General features: G+C 40.6%; 1 protein-coding gene across 1 annotated transcript; it reads left to right on the top strand.

Moving 5' to 3' along the window:
• Positions 1-420: 420 nt before the first annotated feature.
• ppp1r14d (protein phosphatase 1 regulatory inhibitor subunit 14D) lies at positions 421-20,079 on the top strand. Its single transcript, XM_046309614.1, has 4 exons — positions 421-785; positions 18,939-19,019; positions 19,428-19,460; positions 19,654-20,079. The coding sequence occupies exons 1-4, from the start codon at positions 597-599 to the stop codon at positions 19,720-19,722; spliced, it is 372 nt and encodes a 123-aa protein (XP_046165570.1). The 5' UTR covers positions 421-596; the 3' UTR covers positions 19,723-20,079.
• Positions 20,080-20,223: the final 144 nt, after the last annotated feature.

Below are 20,223 nucleotides of genomic sequence, written 5' to 3'. Positions count from 1 at the left end.
GAACATATGCTGTGATGTAGAGATGATAAACCACAGAGTAATGCAGTCACTTCTTGATTAGGACACATGGGGAAATTTGAAACCAAAAATCACTTGTTAGAATTTGGGTCAATAATTCATTTCTAGAATACAAAATTATGAAAATATAATTATTGCTAACAGCTGCCATACTCCTAGCTTTGGTTCCACCCTCAACCCTTAGTCTTTATCACTCTGTAATTGACCTATGCTCTTCCACTTGAGAGAGAAGGATAGCAAACACACCCAGATACACACCTACTGAGACACACACAGAGGAGTATTTCATTACCATCCTCCACAGGCAGCGAGCTTGCAAGGGAGGGTGGGAGGGAGGGTGCGAGGGAGGGAGAGAGAGGGAAGGAGAGAACTAGAGAGAGAGAGACGAGCAGACAGAGATAGACAGAGCAAGCAAGTAAGATAGATAGGTAGGAGAGCTAGAGCAAGAGAAGAAGAAAAAGAGCGAGCACACAAGAAAGACAGCGAAGAGAGAGGGTGGGAGTGAGAGCACCAGAGACAGAGGGAGAGATAGAACGAGAGAGACGGCTCTGTGTTTCCTCAGCTGTTTTCCCGAGGCCATGGCAGGCATGGCGTCGGAGCCAGGCACCCAGTCCAGGGTGATGTTCCAGTCTGCAGACAAAACAGAGGAGCCTCCACATCGCAAACTGGGCAAGCTGACCGTCAAATACAACCGTAAGGACCTGCAGAGGAGGCTGGATATCGAGGAGTGGATCGACGATCAGCTGCACCTGCTCTTTGACTGTGAGGTAGGTCGTGCAAGGCTGCTACAGGCACAGTTAGCTAGGTCCCACGGGCTGTGTGGGTAGAACGCAGGGGAGGTACAGAGCAGCGCAGATGCCTGAGGAGGGTTACACAACATGTGAAGCAAAAAGAGAGGGAGAGTGGAGTGTCTGAACAGAGGTGTGGCTGTGTGTGCATTGATCCAGGCTTCATTTACTGGCAGCAAATTATTTTCCCACACTGCTTTGGTGTTAAGCACAGAATATAGAGCTCTGATTGGTTGTTTTCTTGGGGATTGTGTAACAAACTAGTGATAAAATACACATTATATTACCATCATATTAGGATGATAATACATCATATGACATGATTGTATACCCTTTCCTGACCGCTGAATGGACATACATACAGCATTCAAGAGATAACTAAATATTATGTAACATAAATATTGGCTGATACAATCACCCTTTTCCTTATTAATGAACACGACACAGACAGTACTATTGTGGCAGCAGCCTCTGTCCTCAGAAGATGAGCATCAACCCCTCTGTGACATGGGTTCAGACAGGGAGGCAAATCTCTGTTGCCTCTGGACAGTTTGCTATCAGAACACATCTAAGAACTTGAGGTTTACAGCCTAGATCTCGACAGGGAGGCCGCCTATATAACTACTTAAGGCCAGGACTGCATACCACAAACGGAGACACTGTGCATTTGCATAATTAATTTAATAGATTATGACTGGGACCCTTGTGTGGAGATCGTAGGACCCCCGTGTCATAACTGCACTGCTATTCAGAGGCTGCAACAATTTGCTGGGAATGCCATGGCAACAGAAGTCTGGCTCCCACATGAAGAGGGATGGCACAGCGGAGTCAGAGGGATGTCTTCAGGAGCATGGGCGTCCACCTAATGATGGAGATCATATGACAACACAGCAGTGGTGGAAAAAGTACTAAATCGTCATACTTGAGTAAAAGTAAAGATACCTTTAAATAGAAAATTAGTCAAGTAAATGTGAAAACCAGTCCGGTAAAATACAACTTGAGTAAAAGTCTGGAAGTATCTGGTTTTAAATGTGCTTAAGTACAGTGGTAGAAAAAGTTATTTAAAAAAAGTTATCAATTGTCATACATTAAATTCTAGATATTAAATGCCCAGTGCATTAAAAACGTGATATTCATGTGTTTTAGAAATATTTACACAATATGAGGTTGGTATAATACTGTGAAATTGTGAAAATTATGATAATGCCCTTTTTGTGTAAGAGCTGTTCGAAAAGTCCACCTGAAATGTCAACCTATTTTGGTGGGACTTCACCAGGTGGTAAATTAGTTTTAAAACTCTCTGCCAATGACAGGTAGTTTTCAGTTATCCCCTCCCCACTCAGACCACTCTTGTTACAACTTCTAACAGTGGTGAGTGGAGGAGTCAAGTGCAGAGAGCAGGTCATTCAGTTCGTGGATATTTTATTCCATAGACTGTGGAGCCACGACATGCAAAACACCAGGGCGCATGAAACAACCCGTCCCAAAATACAACGGACTAAAACTGTCCGGAAAAAATACTGATTACACTCATACACCAGATAACAGGAAAACAAGCCCGCACAAATACCCAGCAGGCCTAGTGCCCTTAAATAGCCTACAAACAAACACTAACTCAAAACAGGTGTAACCAATTACCCAATAAACAGAAACAAACGGAAAGGGAATCGATGGCAGCTTCGAAGACCGCCGAGCGCCGCCCGAACAGGAAGAGGCACCATCTTCGGCGAGACAACTCTCAGACCATCCTAGCTAAATTCTGGCTTGAGAAATTACTCTTTGCTAAGAAGCTATTTTTGTTTATTTTGGAGCATTTTAATTTAAAACAATCACAGGAAGGTACCTAATTGTTGTCCAGAAATGATTTGATATTAGATTTAAAAAATAGCTGCATTGGACCTTTAAGCCAGCCAGACAGGACAAATGTATATATTTTTAGGAACAGACAGTGACACACTCCAACACTCAGAAATTATTTAGAAATGCAGTATTTGTGTTTAGTGAGTCCACCCAATCAGAGGCAGCAGGGATGACAATGTGTTACATTGATAGGTGCGTGAATTTGACCATATTGCTCCACTGCCAAAAAATACTCTGCATATGGCTTACTGATACTTCAGGGCATGAGAGAGCATCACATGTGAGTGGTGTCCTCATGAAAGTTTTAGTTCCTGAGAATAGCTACAGTGGGGCAAAAAAAGTATTTAGTCAGCCACCAATTGTGCAAGTTCTCCCACTTAAAAAGATGAGAGAGGCCTGTAATTTTCATCATATGACAGACAATATGAGAAGAAAAAAATCCAGAAAATCACATTGTAGGATTTTTTTATGCATTTATTTGAAATTACTGGCCTACTTGGTTAAATAAAGGTGAAATAATAAATAAATAAATAAAAAACACTGATATGGGAGGGAGAGACATTTATTACACCCAGTCTGCACAGGAGGTTGGTGGCACCTTAATTGGGGAGGACTGGCTCATGGTAATGGCTGGAGTGGAATAGGTGGAATGGTATCAAATAGATCAAACACGTGGTTTCCGTGTGTTTGATGCCATTCCATTGTTCCGTTCCAGCCATTATTATGAGCCGTCCATTATTCCAGCATCCACTGCCATTCCGGTGGCAGACACCCAGCGTCTCCTCCCAGTGTCTCCACCAGATCTGGCCAGTAGAGAGCCCATGCATGTGAGCTAAGCCTGGGTGATTTTAATAAAACCACTGTAATAGCGGTTGGCATTTTGTAAGGTTTGCATTACCTTTATTCCTAAATATATATATATATATATATATATATATATATATATATTTGAGAGTCTTCAAAGTAGCCAACCTTTGCCTTGAGCTTTTCAAACTCTTGGCATTCTCTCAACCAGCTTCATGAGGAATGCATTTCAATTAACAGGTGTTCCTTGTTCTTTGTTTCTGGCCATTTTGAGCCTGTAATCGAACCCACAAATGCTGATGCTCCATCTGACCCACTCACCCAAATGCACCTAGTCTAAAGGCCAGTTTTATTGCTTCTTTAATCAGGACAACAGTTTTCAGCTCTGCTAACATAATTGCAAATGGGTTTCTAATGATCAATTACCCTTTTAAATGATCAACTTGGAATAGCTAACACAATGTGCCATTAGAACACAGGAGTGATGGTTTCTTATAATGGGCCTCTGTACACCTATGTAGATATTAAATTTTTTACAAATCTGCCAATTCCAGCTACAATAGTAATTTACAACATTAACAATGTCTACACTATTTCTGATCAATTTTATGTTATTTTAATGGATTAAAAAAATGGCCTTTCTTTAAAAAACAAGGACATTTAAGTGACCCCAAACTTTTAAACGGCAGTATAGATATATATACACACACACATACAAAGATCCCTGAAATGCGTCATGGTATACTGTTGTGGAATCTCGATGAAGTCAGTCTTGCCTGCTATTTATAATTTTCATGCCAATGTATAGAGTTATCATACCATTATCATAAGTATCAGTACAGCAGATGTTATGAACATATAATCAGTACAAGACTAATGTTATTAGGTTTAACTGTTTTGAGTTCCAGACTGCACTAATTTGTCTTGGGGAATCCCGGAGAGAGAAGGCCCTTCATGACAGAGGGATGGGATCCCTGCATGATTGATGAGAAGACAGTAGCAGTAACAGTACCTCGACAGTACTCCTTTGTTATTGTAGTTGTCTGGTAGATACAGTCTTTGTATTTCAATTGTAGCACAGGCCTGTATGGATAAAACATTATGACTAGGGCCAGCAAGGTTTCCTGAGCAGGTCATCAGTCAGAAAAAAAACCTCATGGCCCTAAGTATGTCCTAACGCTGAGGATTTAAGGAGCTATTGTTTTCATGTCAGATTTCAGTGGTGTCTTGACAAACTCCAGTCTGAGGTGGATTAGTTGTTTGGTAGACACCACCCATTGCTGTGGCCGGGGGAGACATGGTTGGTTCATGAGCCTTGGTTAATGGCATTAATTTCACATGAACTCAGGGGAAGGTAAGTTTAGCTGTGGTTGGGTACTCTGACTCTTCCGTGAAGAAGCATTTACTGTCAGCCCCCTGTGTAACGGGTGCGTGTTGATGGCAGGGAAGTCAGGAGCAGGAGAACTGAACTTGGTATAAACGGAGTTGTTTAATAAATGTTTCACAAAACATACAAAATCATAAAAGTGGGCACAATACCCGTCATGCACTAACACATAAACAATCTCCGACAAGGACATGAGGGGAAACAGGGTTAAATACACAATCCCATGTAATTGATGGGATTGGAACCAGGTGTGAAAGACAAGACAAAATCAATGGAAAATAAAAATGGATCAGTGATTGCTAGAAGGTCGGAGACGTCGACCACCGAACACCGCCCGAACAAGGAGGGACCGACTTCGGCAAAGGTCATGACACACTATGTCAATAGCAAGTTATTTAGAGACATCTAATGTATACAAGTAGCCAGCTGGTTGGGTCTGAGTGGCAGTGGCACTGAACCATATCGCTGACTTCACACCTTTAAAAAAGAGATATATATATTTTTACTTTGTTTATTGGATTTTCAACAAAATTGCACTTGTGTCACGGCCGTCATATGGAGACCAAGGCGTAGCGTGGTAAGTGAACATAACTCTTTAAAAGAGAGAACAGATCTAAACAAAATGAACCGTGAAGCAATATGGCTAGTGCAGACCTGAACCTGAACCTATATGGGAGGGTCTGGGTGGGCATCTAACCTTGGTGGCGGCTTTGGTTCTGGACTCCGCCCCCCTTCTTTACACTGAGTCCGCTCTTGTAGCACTGACCCGTGGATCACCGCCGGAGGTTCTGGACTGCGGATCCTCGCCGTAGGCCCCGGGCTGGGGCCCCTCCCTGCATGGATCATCCCTGGAGACCCCGGACTGGGGACCGTCGCCGGACGCTCTGGACTGGGGACCGTCGCCGAACGCTCTGGACTGGGGACCGTCGCCGGACGCTCTGGACTGGGGACCGTCGCCGGACGCTCTGGACTGGGGACCGTCGCCTGGACGCTCTGGACTGGGTACTGTCGCCGGACGCTCTGGACTGGGTACTGTCGCCGGACGCTCTGGACTACCGAGGCGCACTGTAGGCCTGGTGCCGGAACTGGTGGTATCAGGCTGAGGACACGCACCTCAGCGCGAGTGCGGAGAGGAGGAACAAGACGTACTGGACTGTGAAGGCGTACTGGAGGTCTGGAGTGTAGAGCTGACACAACCCGTCCTGGCTGGATGTTTATTTTCGCCCTGTAAATGCATAACACGGTGCCTGACAAGTAACACGCTCCCCACAGTAAGCACGAGGAGTTGGCTCAGGTCGCCGACCTGACTCATGCAATCTCCACGTGTGCCTCTTCCCCAAAATCTTGGCTGCCTCTCAGGCTTCTGTGCCAGCTGTGTACCCTCATATTGACGCCGTTCCTCCTGCGCTAGCTCCACCTGCTTCCATGGCAGGGTCTTGTCCCCTGCCATTACCTCCTCCCAGGTCCAGGATGTCCTCCACTCCACTTTCTCCCGGGTCCAAGATGTCCACTCCTTTTTAGCACGCTGCTTGGTCCTTTTTTGGTGGGTTGTTCTGTCATGGTCGTCATAAAGAGGAGACCAAGGCGCAGCGTGGTAAGCTAACATAACTCTTTAATAAAAGAGAGAACACTGAACAAAACGAACCGTGAAGCAATATGGCTAGTGCAGAACAGGCAACTAAACATAGAACAACCCACAAAATTACCAAGGAATATGGCTACCAAAATATGGTTCCCAATCAGAGACAACGATAAACAGCTGCCTCTGATAGAGAACCAATCTAGGCAACCATAGACATATTAACACCTAGACTTTCAAAACCCCTAGACAATACAAAAACTAAACAAATCACCCTGATCTAACCAAATAATAAAGAAAACAAAGATAACTAAGGTCAGGGCGTGACAACTTGTAAGTTATTTGTTAGTAATATAAAACAACAAATCAAAGACAACAATACAGCAAAACAAAGAGTGAGACAGAAATATAACAACACAAAAAACTAAGACAAAAAAATATTTATTTTGATACGGTTGTTACAGGTTAACTAGCACAGATAATACAGTCCTCCTTAACATCCGAGATACCGTATATAGACATACTAGGCCTCTTACATCACCGATTTATAAATATAAATATACATCACTCTGGAACTACAGGGAAATGTAGTCATTTAACATATGAAAAAAAGTGAGCCCACATTGCATAGAATTTGTCTAAAGACCCATTTTGATTTCACCTTTATTTAACTAGGCAAGCCAATTAAGAGCAAGTTCTTATTTTCAAAGACAGCCTAGGACCAGTGGGCTAACTGCCTGTTCAGGGGCAGAACAACAGATTTGTCAGCTTGGGGATTTGAACTTGCAACCTTCCGGTTACTAGTCCAACGCTCTAACCACTAGGCTACCCTGACGCCCCATTGAGGATGTGTTAAAAATTTTCCAACTTTATGCAATTCAAAACGGATTTAATCCAAACCGCATGAGAATACAGAGGATTTCCATCTAAGTAAAATTAATAGTCTCTTAACAAAGTGACAAAGGCAATTACATCCTTATTCATTTTGGTCAGTTGTGGGTAAGGAAACCACAAAAAAATGCAATAAAAGGGTTTGGTTCGTTCTGTGTGCCACTTAATTCTGAAAGTGTGTTAAAGATGTCTTTCCAGAAACCAACAAGAGATGGGCAACACCAAAACATGTGTACATGATTAGCAGGAGACTGGTTACGTCGTACACAATTAGGGTTCACATCATTGTAAATTTTGGATAATCTTGCTTCGGTCCAGTGAGCCCTATGAATGAGTTTGCATTGAATAAGACCGTGCTGAGCACAAATAGAAGAGGTATGTACCCTTTTGAGTGCCCCTTCCCATAGTTCATCTGATATTTCCTCACCCAGTTCCTCCTCCCATGAGTATTTAATATTGTTTAATGAGGTGGTTTGTTGTGAGCAAATTTGACTGTAGATTATTGACAAGGTGCCTTTCAGAGTAGGAAGTGGGATAAGAAATGTGTCAAACTGTGTTTCACCAGGAAGTGTGGGGAATCGGGGATCTTTGCTTTGGACCTAACTCCGGACTTGTAAGAACCTAAAGAAATTATGTCTGGGGAGACCACATTTAGCTGATAATTGTTCAAACGTACTAAATGTATTGTTAATATAAAGATCCCTAAATCTTTTAATACAGAGACTAGACCATGTTGTGAAAGCACCATCAACTATAGATGGGGGAAAAGCTGGGTTTGTGGCTACCGGAGCGAAATAAGAGGTTGTCTGAAACCCAAAGTGGCGTCTAAATTGATTCCAGATCTTCAATGTTGTTTTGACACATGTATTTTCGGTGAAGGAGGAGTATGGGCCTGTAACGGAGGAGTGAGCGAGGGAAGACAATGATGCCGGTATAAATGAGGCGGCCTCCATCTCTAGCCAAATTGGGGGTGGGGGTATCTCTCTGCTCTGCAACCAGTACTTAATAATCCTAAGGTTAATAGATGATAATAGAATCATTAATAGGATCTAAAACCCGATAGCGCTAGACCGCCATCTGGTTTGGGCGTCTGCAAAAGCTGTTTTCGTAAAAGCTTTTTGTCCCATATAAAAGGAAGAATTAGGCCGTCAATCTTTTTGAAAAGCATTTTGGGAAGAAAAATAGGTAGGCACTTATAGAGACAAAATAATTTGGGGAGAGTATTCATTTGAATATAATTAATTATTGCGACTAAGGAGAGGTGTAGCAAAGACCAGCGTTCCAAATCGGCCTTAGTACGGGTTAAAAGAGGAGCAAAGTTGGCCTGATAAAGGTTTTCAAATCTGATTGTGAAGTGCAGTCCGATATAAATAAAACTACTGTGAGCAATTTTAAATAGGAGGTTATGTAAAGGGACATTTTTGGCGGCTACATTGTGCTGCATCAATTCGCTTTTACTGAGATTCAGTTTATACCCTGATAAGTGACTGAAGGATGTGAAAGTGGCAAGGGCAGCAAGAACAGAAACATGACTGTCGGATGTGTATAATAGTAAATAATCTGCATATAAAGAGTTTGTGTTCGTGTCAGTATCTGACTATACCTTTGATGAGGGGGTTGGAGCAAAGTGCTACTGCAAGGTGTTTTATGGCGAGGGCAAACAGTAAGGGACATAAATGGCAACCCTGGCGTGTCGATCGTTGCAAAGGGAAGCAATCTGATTGAGAGTTGTTAGTCCTGAGGCTTGAGGGGATGAGTACAGAGGTCTTATCCAAGTAATGAATTTGGAGCCAAAGCCAAATTTATTTAAGGTGCAAAAAATGTATTTCCATTAGAGGTCGACCAATTCTGATTTTTCAACACCGATACCAATTATTGGAGGACCAAAAAAAAGCCAATACCAATTTAATCGTTCGATTTTCTTATTTATTTGTAATAGTGACAATTACAACAATACTGAATGAACACTTATTTTAACTTAATTTAATACATCAACAAACTCAATTTAGCCTCAAATAAATAATGAAACTGTTCAATTTGGTTTAAATAATGCAAAAACAAAGTGTTGGAGAAGAAAGTAAAAGTGCAATATGTGCCATGTAAGAAAGCTAACGTTTAAGTTCCTTGCTCAGAACATGAGAAGATATCAAAGCTGGTGGTTCCTTTTAACATGAGTCTTCAATATTCCCAGGTTAGAAGTTTTAGGTTGTAGTTATTATAGGAATTATAGGACTATTTCTCTCTACACGATTTGTATTTCATATACCTTTGACTACTGGATGTTCTTATAGGCACTTTAGTATTGCCAGTGTAACAGTATAGCTTCCATCCCTCTCCTCGACGCTACCTGGGCTCGAACCAGGAACACATCGACAACAGCCACCTTCGAAGCTGCGTTACCCATGCAGAGCAATGGGAACAACCTCTCCAAGTCTCAGAGCGAGTGACGTTTGAAAAGCGATTAGCGCGCACCCCGCTAACTAGCTAGCCATTTCACATCGGTTATACCAGCCTAATCTTAGGAGTTGATAGGCTTGAAGTCATAAACAGCGCAATGAAGAGCTGCTGGTAAAACGCATGAAAGTGCTGTTTGAATGAATGCTTACGAGCCTGCTGGTGCCTACCATCGCTAAGTCAGACTGCTCTATCAAATCATAGACTTAATTATAACATAATAACACACAGAAATACTAGCCTTAGGTCATTAATATGGTCGAATCCGGAAACGATCATTTCGATAACAAAACCTTTATTATTTCATTGAAATACAGAACCGTTCCGTATTTTATCTAACAGATGGCATCCCTAAGTATAAATATTGCTTTTACAGTGCACAAGCTCCAATGTTATGTCATAATTACATAAAATTCTGGCAAATTAGTTTGCAATGAGCCAGGCGGCCCAAACTGTTGCATAAACCCTGTCTCTGCATGCAATGAATGCAAGAGAAGTGACACAATTTCACCTGGTTAATATTGCCAGCTAACCTCTTCTTTTAGCTGAATATGCAGGTTTAAAAATATATACTTCTGTGTATAGATTTTAAGAAAGGCATTGATGTTTATGGTTAGGTACACGTTGGAGCAACGACAGTCCTTTTTCGCGAATGTGCACCGCATCGATTATATACAACACAGGACACTCTAGATAACCTAGTAATATCATCAACCATGTGTAGTTATAACTAGTGATTATGGTTGATTGATTGTTTTTTATGAGATAAGTTTAATGCTAGCGAGCAACTTACCTTGGCTTCTTACTGCATTCGCATAACATGCAGGCTCCTCGAGAGGCAGGTGGTTAGAGCGTTGGACTAGTTAACCGTAAGGTTGCAAGATTGAATCCCTGAGCTGACAAGGTAAAAATCTGTCGTTCTGCCCCTGAACAAGGCAGTTAACCCACCATTCCTAGGCCGTCATTGAAAATAAGAATGTGTTCTTAACTGACATGCCTCCTTAGATAAAGTTGTAAAAAAAAAAAAAAAAAAAGGCAAAATCGGCATCCAAAAATACCAATTTCCGATTGTTATGAAAACTTGAAATTGGCCCCAATTAATCGGCCATTCCAATTAATCGGTCGACCTCTAATTTCCATTCCACCCGGTCGAAGGCTTTCTCTGCATCCAGGGATATAATGGCTTTAGAGGCATTGGTGACAGAGGGATTATATATAATATTAAATAATCGTCGAAGATTGAAGAATAAGTGTCTATTTTTAATAAATCATGTTTGACCCAGAGAGATAATTGATTCGGAGGACTGTTTCCAGACTCATTGCCAGAAGTTGGCTAGAATTTTGTAGTCGACATTTATCAGGCTAATTGGATTGTATGATACACAGTCAAGAGGGTCTTTGTTTTTATAAAGAAAAGACAAATGGTTGCCTGAGTGAGAGCAGCATTTACAAATGCTTTCATTGTAGCATTGTTTATCTCCTTGCTCATAGTGCTCCTAGACTTGACAAGCAGTTCAGTAACCTGGTCTATTAAATGTGTCAAATTCTGCTTGCAAAGTTAAACGCTTCTTATAAATATCTAGAGAAACGACTTAAATGTCATCTAATTGGGCAATACATCATGTTTGTTCTCAATAGCGGTGTAGGAAATCATTTCACCTCTGATATACAGTAAGCTTTCAAAGTTTCCAAGAGAGTAGACACAGAGATGTTTTGGGTTCTATTTGTACTTATGAAAAAGTACATTTGACCCAAAACAAAATTGACAGTGTTCATTACTGAGCAGTTGAGTATTCAGCCGCCAAGGCGGCCGCAGGTTGTCAACAGTTTGAAAGACCACTTCCATAGTAACAGGGGCGTGGTCAGATACATTGGATTATATGAACATGAAGACATGGAATGGAGAAGTCTGTCGTCTGCAAGGAAGTCGTCCATGCACGTAAAAGTGTGGTGAACCGATGAGATAAAAGAGTATGCTTTTCCAAATGGATTAAACATTCTTCGAGGGTCTGAAACTTCAAATGTAGACAACTGTTCGGACAACTCTCGCTGATGTTGACAAGGTAATAGGCTTAGTGGAGGATCGATCAAAATGTGGGTCTAACCAACAGTTAAAGTCACCACCTAAGATCAACATATGGGAGGGCATATCGGGAGTGTAGAAAAAAACTATTTGAAGAAATCACCATTGTCCCAACAAGGAGCGTAAATATGAACAAGAAGTACATTCGTATTGAGCAGCGTACCACTGACAATTATGTATCTACCATGTGGATCTGCGATCACATTAGAACTTGTAAAAGGTACCAATCTGTGAAGTAAAATAGCCACCCCTCTTGCCTTATTCTGAAATGAGTAATGGAACATCTGACCCACCCATCTGCACCTAAGACATGACTGTTGTGATGCCTTCAGATGAGTTTCTTGGGGAAAGATGATGTGAGCTTTCAGTTAATGAAGGTGGTGTAGCACCTTACTACGTTTAACTGGGTTATTGATACCTCTACAATTCCAAGTAAGAAAATTAAAACCATTCCCTCCAGCTGGATGGGCTACACTAGGCTGAGATATGTCTTAAGAGAGAGAGGACGTGTAAAGGACAAGGTACAATGTAAACTAAAGATTGTAGTTGACCCTAATAGCTCAAATTTGAAAAACAAAGACACGCGACGAAGTGCAAAAAAAACATTAAAAACTATATACAACTAAAGAGGGAAAAAACCCTTCTCTCACAACCTCCCTTGCCGAAGCATCTCCTCAACTGAGATGCAAGCAAAACCCTAAATACAAAAAAAGTTTAGAGCAAAGCATGATAATTTAACCAGAGTAAACCATTTAACCAGAGTAAACCAAACATGCATAGATTGGTCCCCAGTAGAGTCTAAGGAAAACTCACCTTGGTTAAGAGAGGTTTAAGAGCAATAAAAGTGGTAAAACTGCGACTGAACCATGAAAACAGCCAGACATTGGCAATAGATTCAAAAAAATAATAAGATCAAGGCTTAAGGCTTAGATCAAAATAAAATAGTAATGATACAAATTAAAAGCAATAATGTGAGTGGAATAAAGAATATGTATATGCATATCTGCATTGTATCACATTATAGTGGGGAGTCAACTGTATACTCACCAACATGGGTTGGATATGAAAAGAAAAAAAAGAACGACATTCAAGTGTCAATGAACCCAGCAAAGTTGGCTTCGCTAGCCAACCAGTCTGCCAGCTGGCCTGCTAACTAGCCTGCTAACAAGACCAGCTAACCAACCATTTGTACCACACCATGCGGTACAACAGCTGCTTTCACTCGCAGCTAGCCCGCTTCTTAGCCACAGTCGTGGTGTAGATCTACTCAGTATGTCATTGCAGACGTGAAAGAAGTGCACCCTGATGAGAAATGGTCATGGGGGTTCTCCATATACATTTGGTCACTAACTCAGGAACGATAGGGAAACGCGTTCTACATCCTTGGCTTCCAACAGTGCCCCCGACTTCACACTTTTTAGGAAAATAGTTGCTATTCTTATAGGTGTGACAAAACACTCATTCAAGAGTAGGGAAAAAGATACTTAAACACACTTCAAATGAACATATTGTCCTTTACTCTTTATAAATATAATTCAGAGTGCAGTTGGGTCATTATTAATTTACAAATGTAAGTCAATAAGGCTTGAATTTCAATGTATACAGTACTAAATGCTTGATGCCTCTTTAACTCGTTACAGCCTCTGCACAATGCAGATGACCTCAGATTATCAATATGCGTATGACTTGTGACCCTTCTGTTTTGGTATATTTTGATTGGTTGGCAGCATTTTGATTGGTTCCTGGGAAATGTTTCCTTTAGATCTCAGAGTATTATTAACTAATAACACTGATTGGTTTAGGTAACCTAGTTCTGTCCAATAACGATGCGAACACTGGTTTGTGATGTGGTCATAGTGTTTCTGGGATACAAGCAAAGTGGAAAATGTAGCTTGAATGAGTACTAATGGACTATGATGTGATTACTGTTGTCAATGTTTACTTTATATGGTAATGAATCCTCAATTCCACAATTTTTTTCATGAACAACGTAGCTGTCAACATTAATTTTATTGTCAGACTAGCTTTACTAAATTCAAAAGTGCTGTCGAGACATTTTCAGTCCCAGCTCCAGATAAAACATTTCTTTGACTATAAAAAATAACTCAAACGAAAAGCATCAACCACACACAATATAAAACATTAAAGAACTACTAGAAGGGTTGCAAAGGCATTCTCATGACAATAACAAATTCATCATTCTTCCTTCCCCCTGACATTGTTGCACTCATTGTACTGTATTGTACTGTTCATCTCCCTGCAGTCTCAAGGCAGTCAGACAGAGGGAGGATCACTGCATCAGTGGTTTGCTGGCCCAGCACGGCACAGCCCTGCTTTCGTTGAATAATGCCAGTCTGCAGCAGAATCACAAACAGTCAGACCTGGCAGCATTTATCAATTAGAGGGACACACAGGGGACCCTGGTCTCTTCCACCACTCAGCAATAGCCTCATTGATGAGCTCTCTCCTCATCCAGAAACCTGCCATCCTCAACAGACCTGGCTTTAAAACCCCCAACTGGAAAATTATAAAGGGCCCCCACACTATACCTGCTGACTCCAGATATTTTCTTGCTCAGCCATCTGTGGCCTGAAGTGAGCCATCATCATTTCCTCTTAGTAAATGGTCTTCAAAGGGGAGATATCAGCCAGAATATAGATGGATTACCGTTACATTAGTATTTGTTTTAGTTATTTTGGTCTGGGAGTGGATTTGCAATGTTTCTCAAAGTTGGCAGACACTCATGTACCGTATATATTGGGTATGTAATTTGCATTGCTAGGAGATTACTGAATTACTTTGGAATCTGTTAACACAGCCTACTGAGTTAATAAGATAATTATATTTCCAGATAAGCGTCAAGTTACATTCATCTAAGACAAATCAAGAAATCTGTAATTAATGTAGATGTTTTTGCAGAGGAGATCATAGCAATCTTACATCTAGCTATGGTGTTTGTGCAGTATTTCTCAAGTAAAAAAATATGCATGAAAAACTAATCAGTGCACTGCATAGTCTATCCTCTCGAGTCGGAAAAGTCTGGCTGTGCACTCAGGACTGATTTCGAAAAACAATAACATGTCTACAACTTCATAAAATTGCAAGCAGTCAAACTATCTTAAATAAAGCAAAAGGTGCTCACTGTTTATCAGGGGCGGCAGGTAGCCTAGTGGTTAGAGCGTTGGGCAAGTAACCGAAAGGTTGCTAGATTGAATCCCTGAGCTGACAAGATAAAAAAATCTGTCGTTCTGCCCCTGATCAAGGCAGTTAACCCACTGTTCCCAGGCCGTTATTGTAAATAAGAATTTGTTCTTAACTGACTTGCCTAGTTAAATAAAAGGTTAAATTAAAATGAAATTATCAGCAGGGTTGGTTAGTTTACTTTCTAAATGTAATCAGTTACGAGATACCTGTCCAAAATTGTAATCAGTAACATAATTTTGGATTACCCAAACTCAGTAACGTTATCTGATTACATTAAGTTACTTTTAGATTACTTTCCCCTGAAGAGGCATTAGAAGAAGACAAAAATGTATGTTACCAATTGAACAACATCTATTGCAGGATAAATCAATGTTAAAGATTACATACTGTAGCTGGCAAAATATGGATGTTAAATTTGCTTTATGGGTTGGTTATGTAGGCTTCTTTTAACCCATCACTTTCTACTACATTTAATAATACGACAAAATTATATTTTTACATTAAAAACCAAAGTCTATCAGAATTCCAGTCATTCCAATAAATGTTATGGCTCTTGATCTTCAAGAATAGGAGAATAGATCATCCAAATTGTTTTACCTGAGCATAACCCCAAAACTAAGGATTTATTTACCAGGCCTACTCTGCTGATTATGATTTTGTTGTCATGGAGGACTGACTGGGCTCATGGAATGGCTTGCTTTGAGCATTACTGAAAAGTGCTATTTACATGTGAAAAGGGAATGCCAAATGCTGCAAATGCTATAGGCCTATTGTTTACCTTTTTGTTGGTGACACTTTGATATCTTGAAAATTTGCAGCTGTTTAAAGGGCAAATCCACATATTAAACAATAACAAAACGGTCACCCCGTCTCCGTTTTGGTAAAAAGCTGAGGGATGATAATGTAACCACACTCATATTAATAGACAGAACTATGGATGCAAGGATTGCCCATCCATGATATCAAAAGTATTGTTTTAAACATGATATGAGGCTATACCGTGTTTGTTTACATTTACAATGTTTACAAAGATTAGGGAAAAACAAGCTTATATTTTGGGTTCTCATGGAGTGTGACAGTTGAACGAAGCTCATGAGGCATTTATAAGTTATATTCTAAAGAATCAATGTATATATACAGTACCAGTCAAAAGTTTGAATACACCTACCGGTACTCATTCCAGGGTATTTCTTTATTTTTTACTATTTTCTACATTGTAGAATAGTGAAGACATCAAAACTATGAAATAACACATATGGAATCACGTCGTAATCAAAAACATGTAAAACAAATCCAAATATATTTCATATTTTAGATTCTTCAAAGTAGCCACCCTTTGCCTTGATGACTGTTTGCAATGTGATGCAGTGTCTTAGACCGCTGCGCCACTCGGAAAGTTTCATCCACAAAGATTTTCATGCTTATTAATTGCCTTGCGCAAAGTATGAAAATTCTAAAATACTACACAGGACTCTTAAATAATTTAAATGTGAATTGATGTTTTTATCACAGAAACAATGAGAAAAATATGGAAAAAATAATGAAATAATGTAATGTTAATTATATAAAGCAGCCCGTGTAATCATCTGCCAGAGAGTAGCCCCAATCGGCCTGAGCCCCAAGTAATATATTAAGGCCAGATAACTCTCACCGGAATCGGTCCGATCCCCAAGTACAGTAATATATACATTTGGGCCAGATAACTCTCACTGGAATCGTCCCGAGCCCCAAGTAACATTTGGGCCAGATAACTCACACCGGAATCGGCCCGAGCTCAATCCCCGCATCCTAGGCATAAGTAATACTGCTGAAGGTGGCCCAGACTCTGACTCTCTAAATTTGCATCGGGCCGCTTCTGGGGGGATTCTGGTAGATGCAAAGTCGGCTGAATTCCAGTAGACTGAAAGGACCCGATGTACTTGGGCCGATTCTGGGCAGTCATTGATTTTTATTTCCAGGCTGAGTCCAACACCCAATTCTGGGCCCATTTCAATCAGTTCCGGTCCCCCGGAAGAGGGCTGCTTCTGGGCCGATTCGTCATTGCTAGCTGGGATCCCCAACCCTGTTCATCAGTGCCCAAAATCACTTGCTAGCTAGCTAGATTCCAACTTTGTGTTTGTAAATTAAGCTTGTAAGTAGTAATTTGCTAAAAACAGTTACAGAGTTTAATGGCTGTGATACGAGAAAGCTGAGGATGGATCAACAACATTGTAGTTACTCCACAATACTAAACGAAGGAAGCCTGTACAGAATAAAAAATATTCCAAAAACATTTATCCTATTAGCAGCAAAGCACTAAAGCAATGCTGCAAAGAATGGGGCAAAGCAATTAACCTTTTGTCCTGAATATAACGTGTTATGTTTGGGGCAAATCCAATACCTTACTGAGTACCACTCTCCATATTTTCAAGCATAGTGGTGGCTGCATCATGTTATGAGTATGTTTGTAATCGGTAAGAACTGGGGAGTTTTTCAGGATAAAAAAGAAACAGAAAGGAGCTAAGCACAGGCAAAATCCTAGAGGAAACCCTGGTTCAGTCTGCTTTCCACCACACACTTCACCTTTCAGCAGGACAATAACCTAAAACACAAGGCCAAATCTACACTGGAGATTTTTTTTAAAAACCTTTATTTAACTTGTTTACCAAGAATGTTCCCGAGTGGCCAAGTTACAGTTTCAACTTAAATCTACTTGAAAGTCTATGACAAGACCTGATCAACAACCAATTTGACAGAGCTTGAATTATTTTGAAAATAGTAATTGGCAAATGTTGCACAATCCAGGTGTGGAAAGCTCCTAAAGACTTACCCAGAAAGACTCACAACTATAATCACTGCCAAAGGTGCTTCTACAAAGTATTGACTCTGGGGTGTGAATAAGGTATTTTTGTTTTTCCTTTTCAATACATTTGCAAAAATGTCTAAAAACATGTTTTCACTTTGTCATCATGGGGTATTGTGTGTAGATGGGTGAGAGAAAAAATATATTTAATCCATTTTGAATTCAGGCTGTAACACAACAAAATGTGGAATAAGTCAAGGGGTTTGAGTACTTTCTGAAGGCACATTAGGCCTAGAGACTAATCTGCGCAGGACATTTGTCATATAAAGGAATGAGCCCAGTATAAGGAAGCTGAAACTCTTGCAATCTTATATCATAAACATTTAAACCGGAGTGATTCTTACTTTATTGGTTAAGCAAAATGCCAGCTGGGTAAATCATCCATGAAATTAGATGGCGGTTGCCTATCCTTCGCCCCTGGTCTCTCGTTCTTGCCTGAATGCTTCTATCATCAATCTCATCATTGTTAGTAATATAATTATTATTATTTTTATACCACTATGTAATGCCAATATAATAACATCCACAACTAAGTTGTAGTCAGAATACATAAGTTAGAATACATTGACAACCTTTTCATGTGGAAAAATTACAATTTGACGTCATTTTAGGTTACACGTAAATGATTGTTGTAGTGGTACATCATGCATGGCTTTTAAACGTGGGACTTGGAGACTCATTCTCTTTGGTACCGTTAAGAATTAAATATGTTAAACTGGTTTTAAACACTGTGGGTTGGCAGAGAGCGCCAGTCATCTATGTCTGCATGGCTGGTAAAAAAAACAATGTTCCAGTGTCTGTCTGTGGTGGTATGGATGTGTGTATGGGGCTCCAAAGAGGTCCATTGTCTCTGACCACTTTTTTCTGTCCCTCCCTCCCTCCTTCCCTCCTTCCGTCCGCCCGTCCGTCTGTCTGTCTGTCTGTCTGTCTGTCTGTCTGTCTGTCTGTCTGTCTGTCTGTCTGTCTGTCTGTCTGTCTGTCTGTCCGTCCGTCTGTCTGTCTGTCCGTCCGTCCGTCCATCCGTCCAGGAGGAGGAGATGCCAGAGTTAGAGATTGACATAGATGAGCTGCTGGAGCTGTCAGACGTGGAGCAGAGATCCAGACTGCAGGTTAGTACACTACAGACAGGTTGCCCCTGGGAGGAGCTCAGCTCAGGCACCAACACAGTGTTGTCAGTTGGCCCTGCCCATCCTTTACTCCAGAACACAGAGACATCCAATCTGACAATCTTGAGCCGTATAAAACAATCTCATTAAAAGAAAAACATAGACAGGGAAAACATACTGTAGACATTTTCCAGTCAAGAGGCCATTTTGTGGGTCACAGTATGAGCCAATACTTACACTTCAGCCATGCCCTTGTTTATACTTTACACATAAACCCAGGAATATTCAACAAAGTAGGGTAATTGCTTTACAAGCACTTGACCCCAGTTGGTGTGCTTGCACAATATTTGACGTGAAAGAGCAATGTCCACATCAGTTACTGAGGCCTTGTTTGTTTCTGACCATTTACAGGAGTTACTGCAGGAATGTGGCAAGCCTAAAGAGGTGAGACACAACAAGCAATCGTTATAGACTTGGTTATGTACTCGAAAACGAAACAAAAGTCTGTTAAGTGTGTTCTCTACAAATAAATAGTTGCAATTCAATGGTTCACTGCTCCTACACAGACTCAGAAAGAGTTTTACAGTCAACTGTTTAAACAGGTAGCGTTATCTAGTTTTTTCTTCTTCCCTCTCAGGACTTTATTAATGGGCTGCTTTATCGGATTAAGGGCCTACGCAAAATGTCAGGACCCCTAAAGAAATAATGAGAGGTCAAATCAAGAATCAAGACCATGTAAAGCTCCCTCGCCATTACCTTGTATTCTGGATGTCTGTCTGTGCAGTTACATGTTAATGGGACCTTCTCTCTGCACACGTGGGTCAATGTTGGTCTGTAAAGAGAACAGTGGGTTTTGATTAGTGTTTTATATTACTTTGTTTTTGGACCGTTTTAACATTTTGATTCCCCTCAATACAAATAATGCACCAGTAATTAAATGTATTGTCTATTACCCACGTGGAAAGTTTTTGTGTAAGACTGTATATTTTTGGTTGCCTATTTATGTACATATATTTTTGTTCTGTTAACAGTGTTGTATGTCAATAAAACTTAAAATTTTCAAGACAAGGCTTTGGATGTCTATCTATTGTATATGACTGACTTGTCATTTTGTAGAAGGATAAAGCTAGTCAGTGTATAATAAACATCAAATCAGCATTGTTCTAAAAGCTACACGCTTCACATTGAAAACTCTATAAGAGCTGAG

This window comes from Oncorhynchus gorbuscha, linkage group LG17 (genome assembly GCF_021184085.1).
Source record: "Oncorhynchus gorbuscha isolate QuinsamMale2020 ecotype Even-year linkage group LG17, OgorEven_v1.0, whole genome shotgun sequence".
NCBI classification, from domain to species: domain Eukaryota; kingdom Metazoa; phylum Chordata; class Actinopteri; order Salmoniformes; family Salmonidae; genus Oncorhynchus; species Oncorhynchus gorbuscha.
The sequence above is the reverse complement of the archived record's forward strand: the minus strand, read 5'-3'. Positions and strand labels throughout refer to the sequence as shown.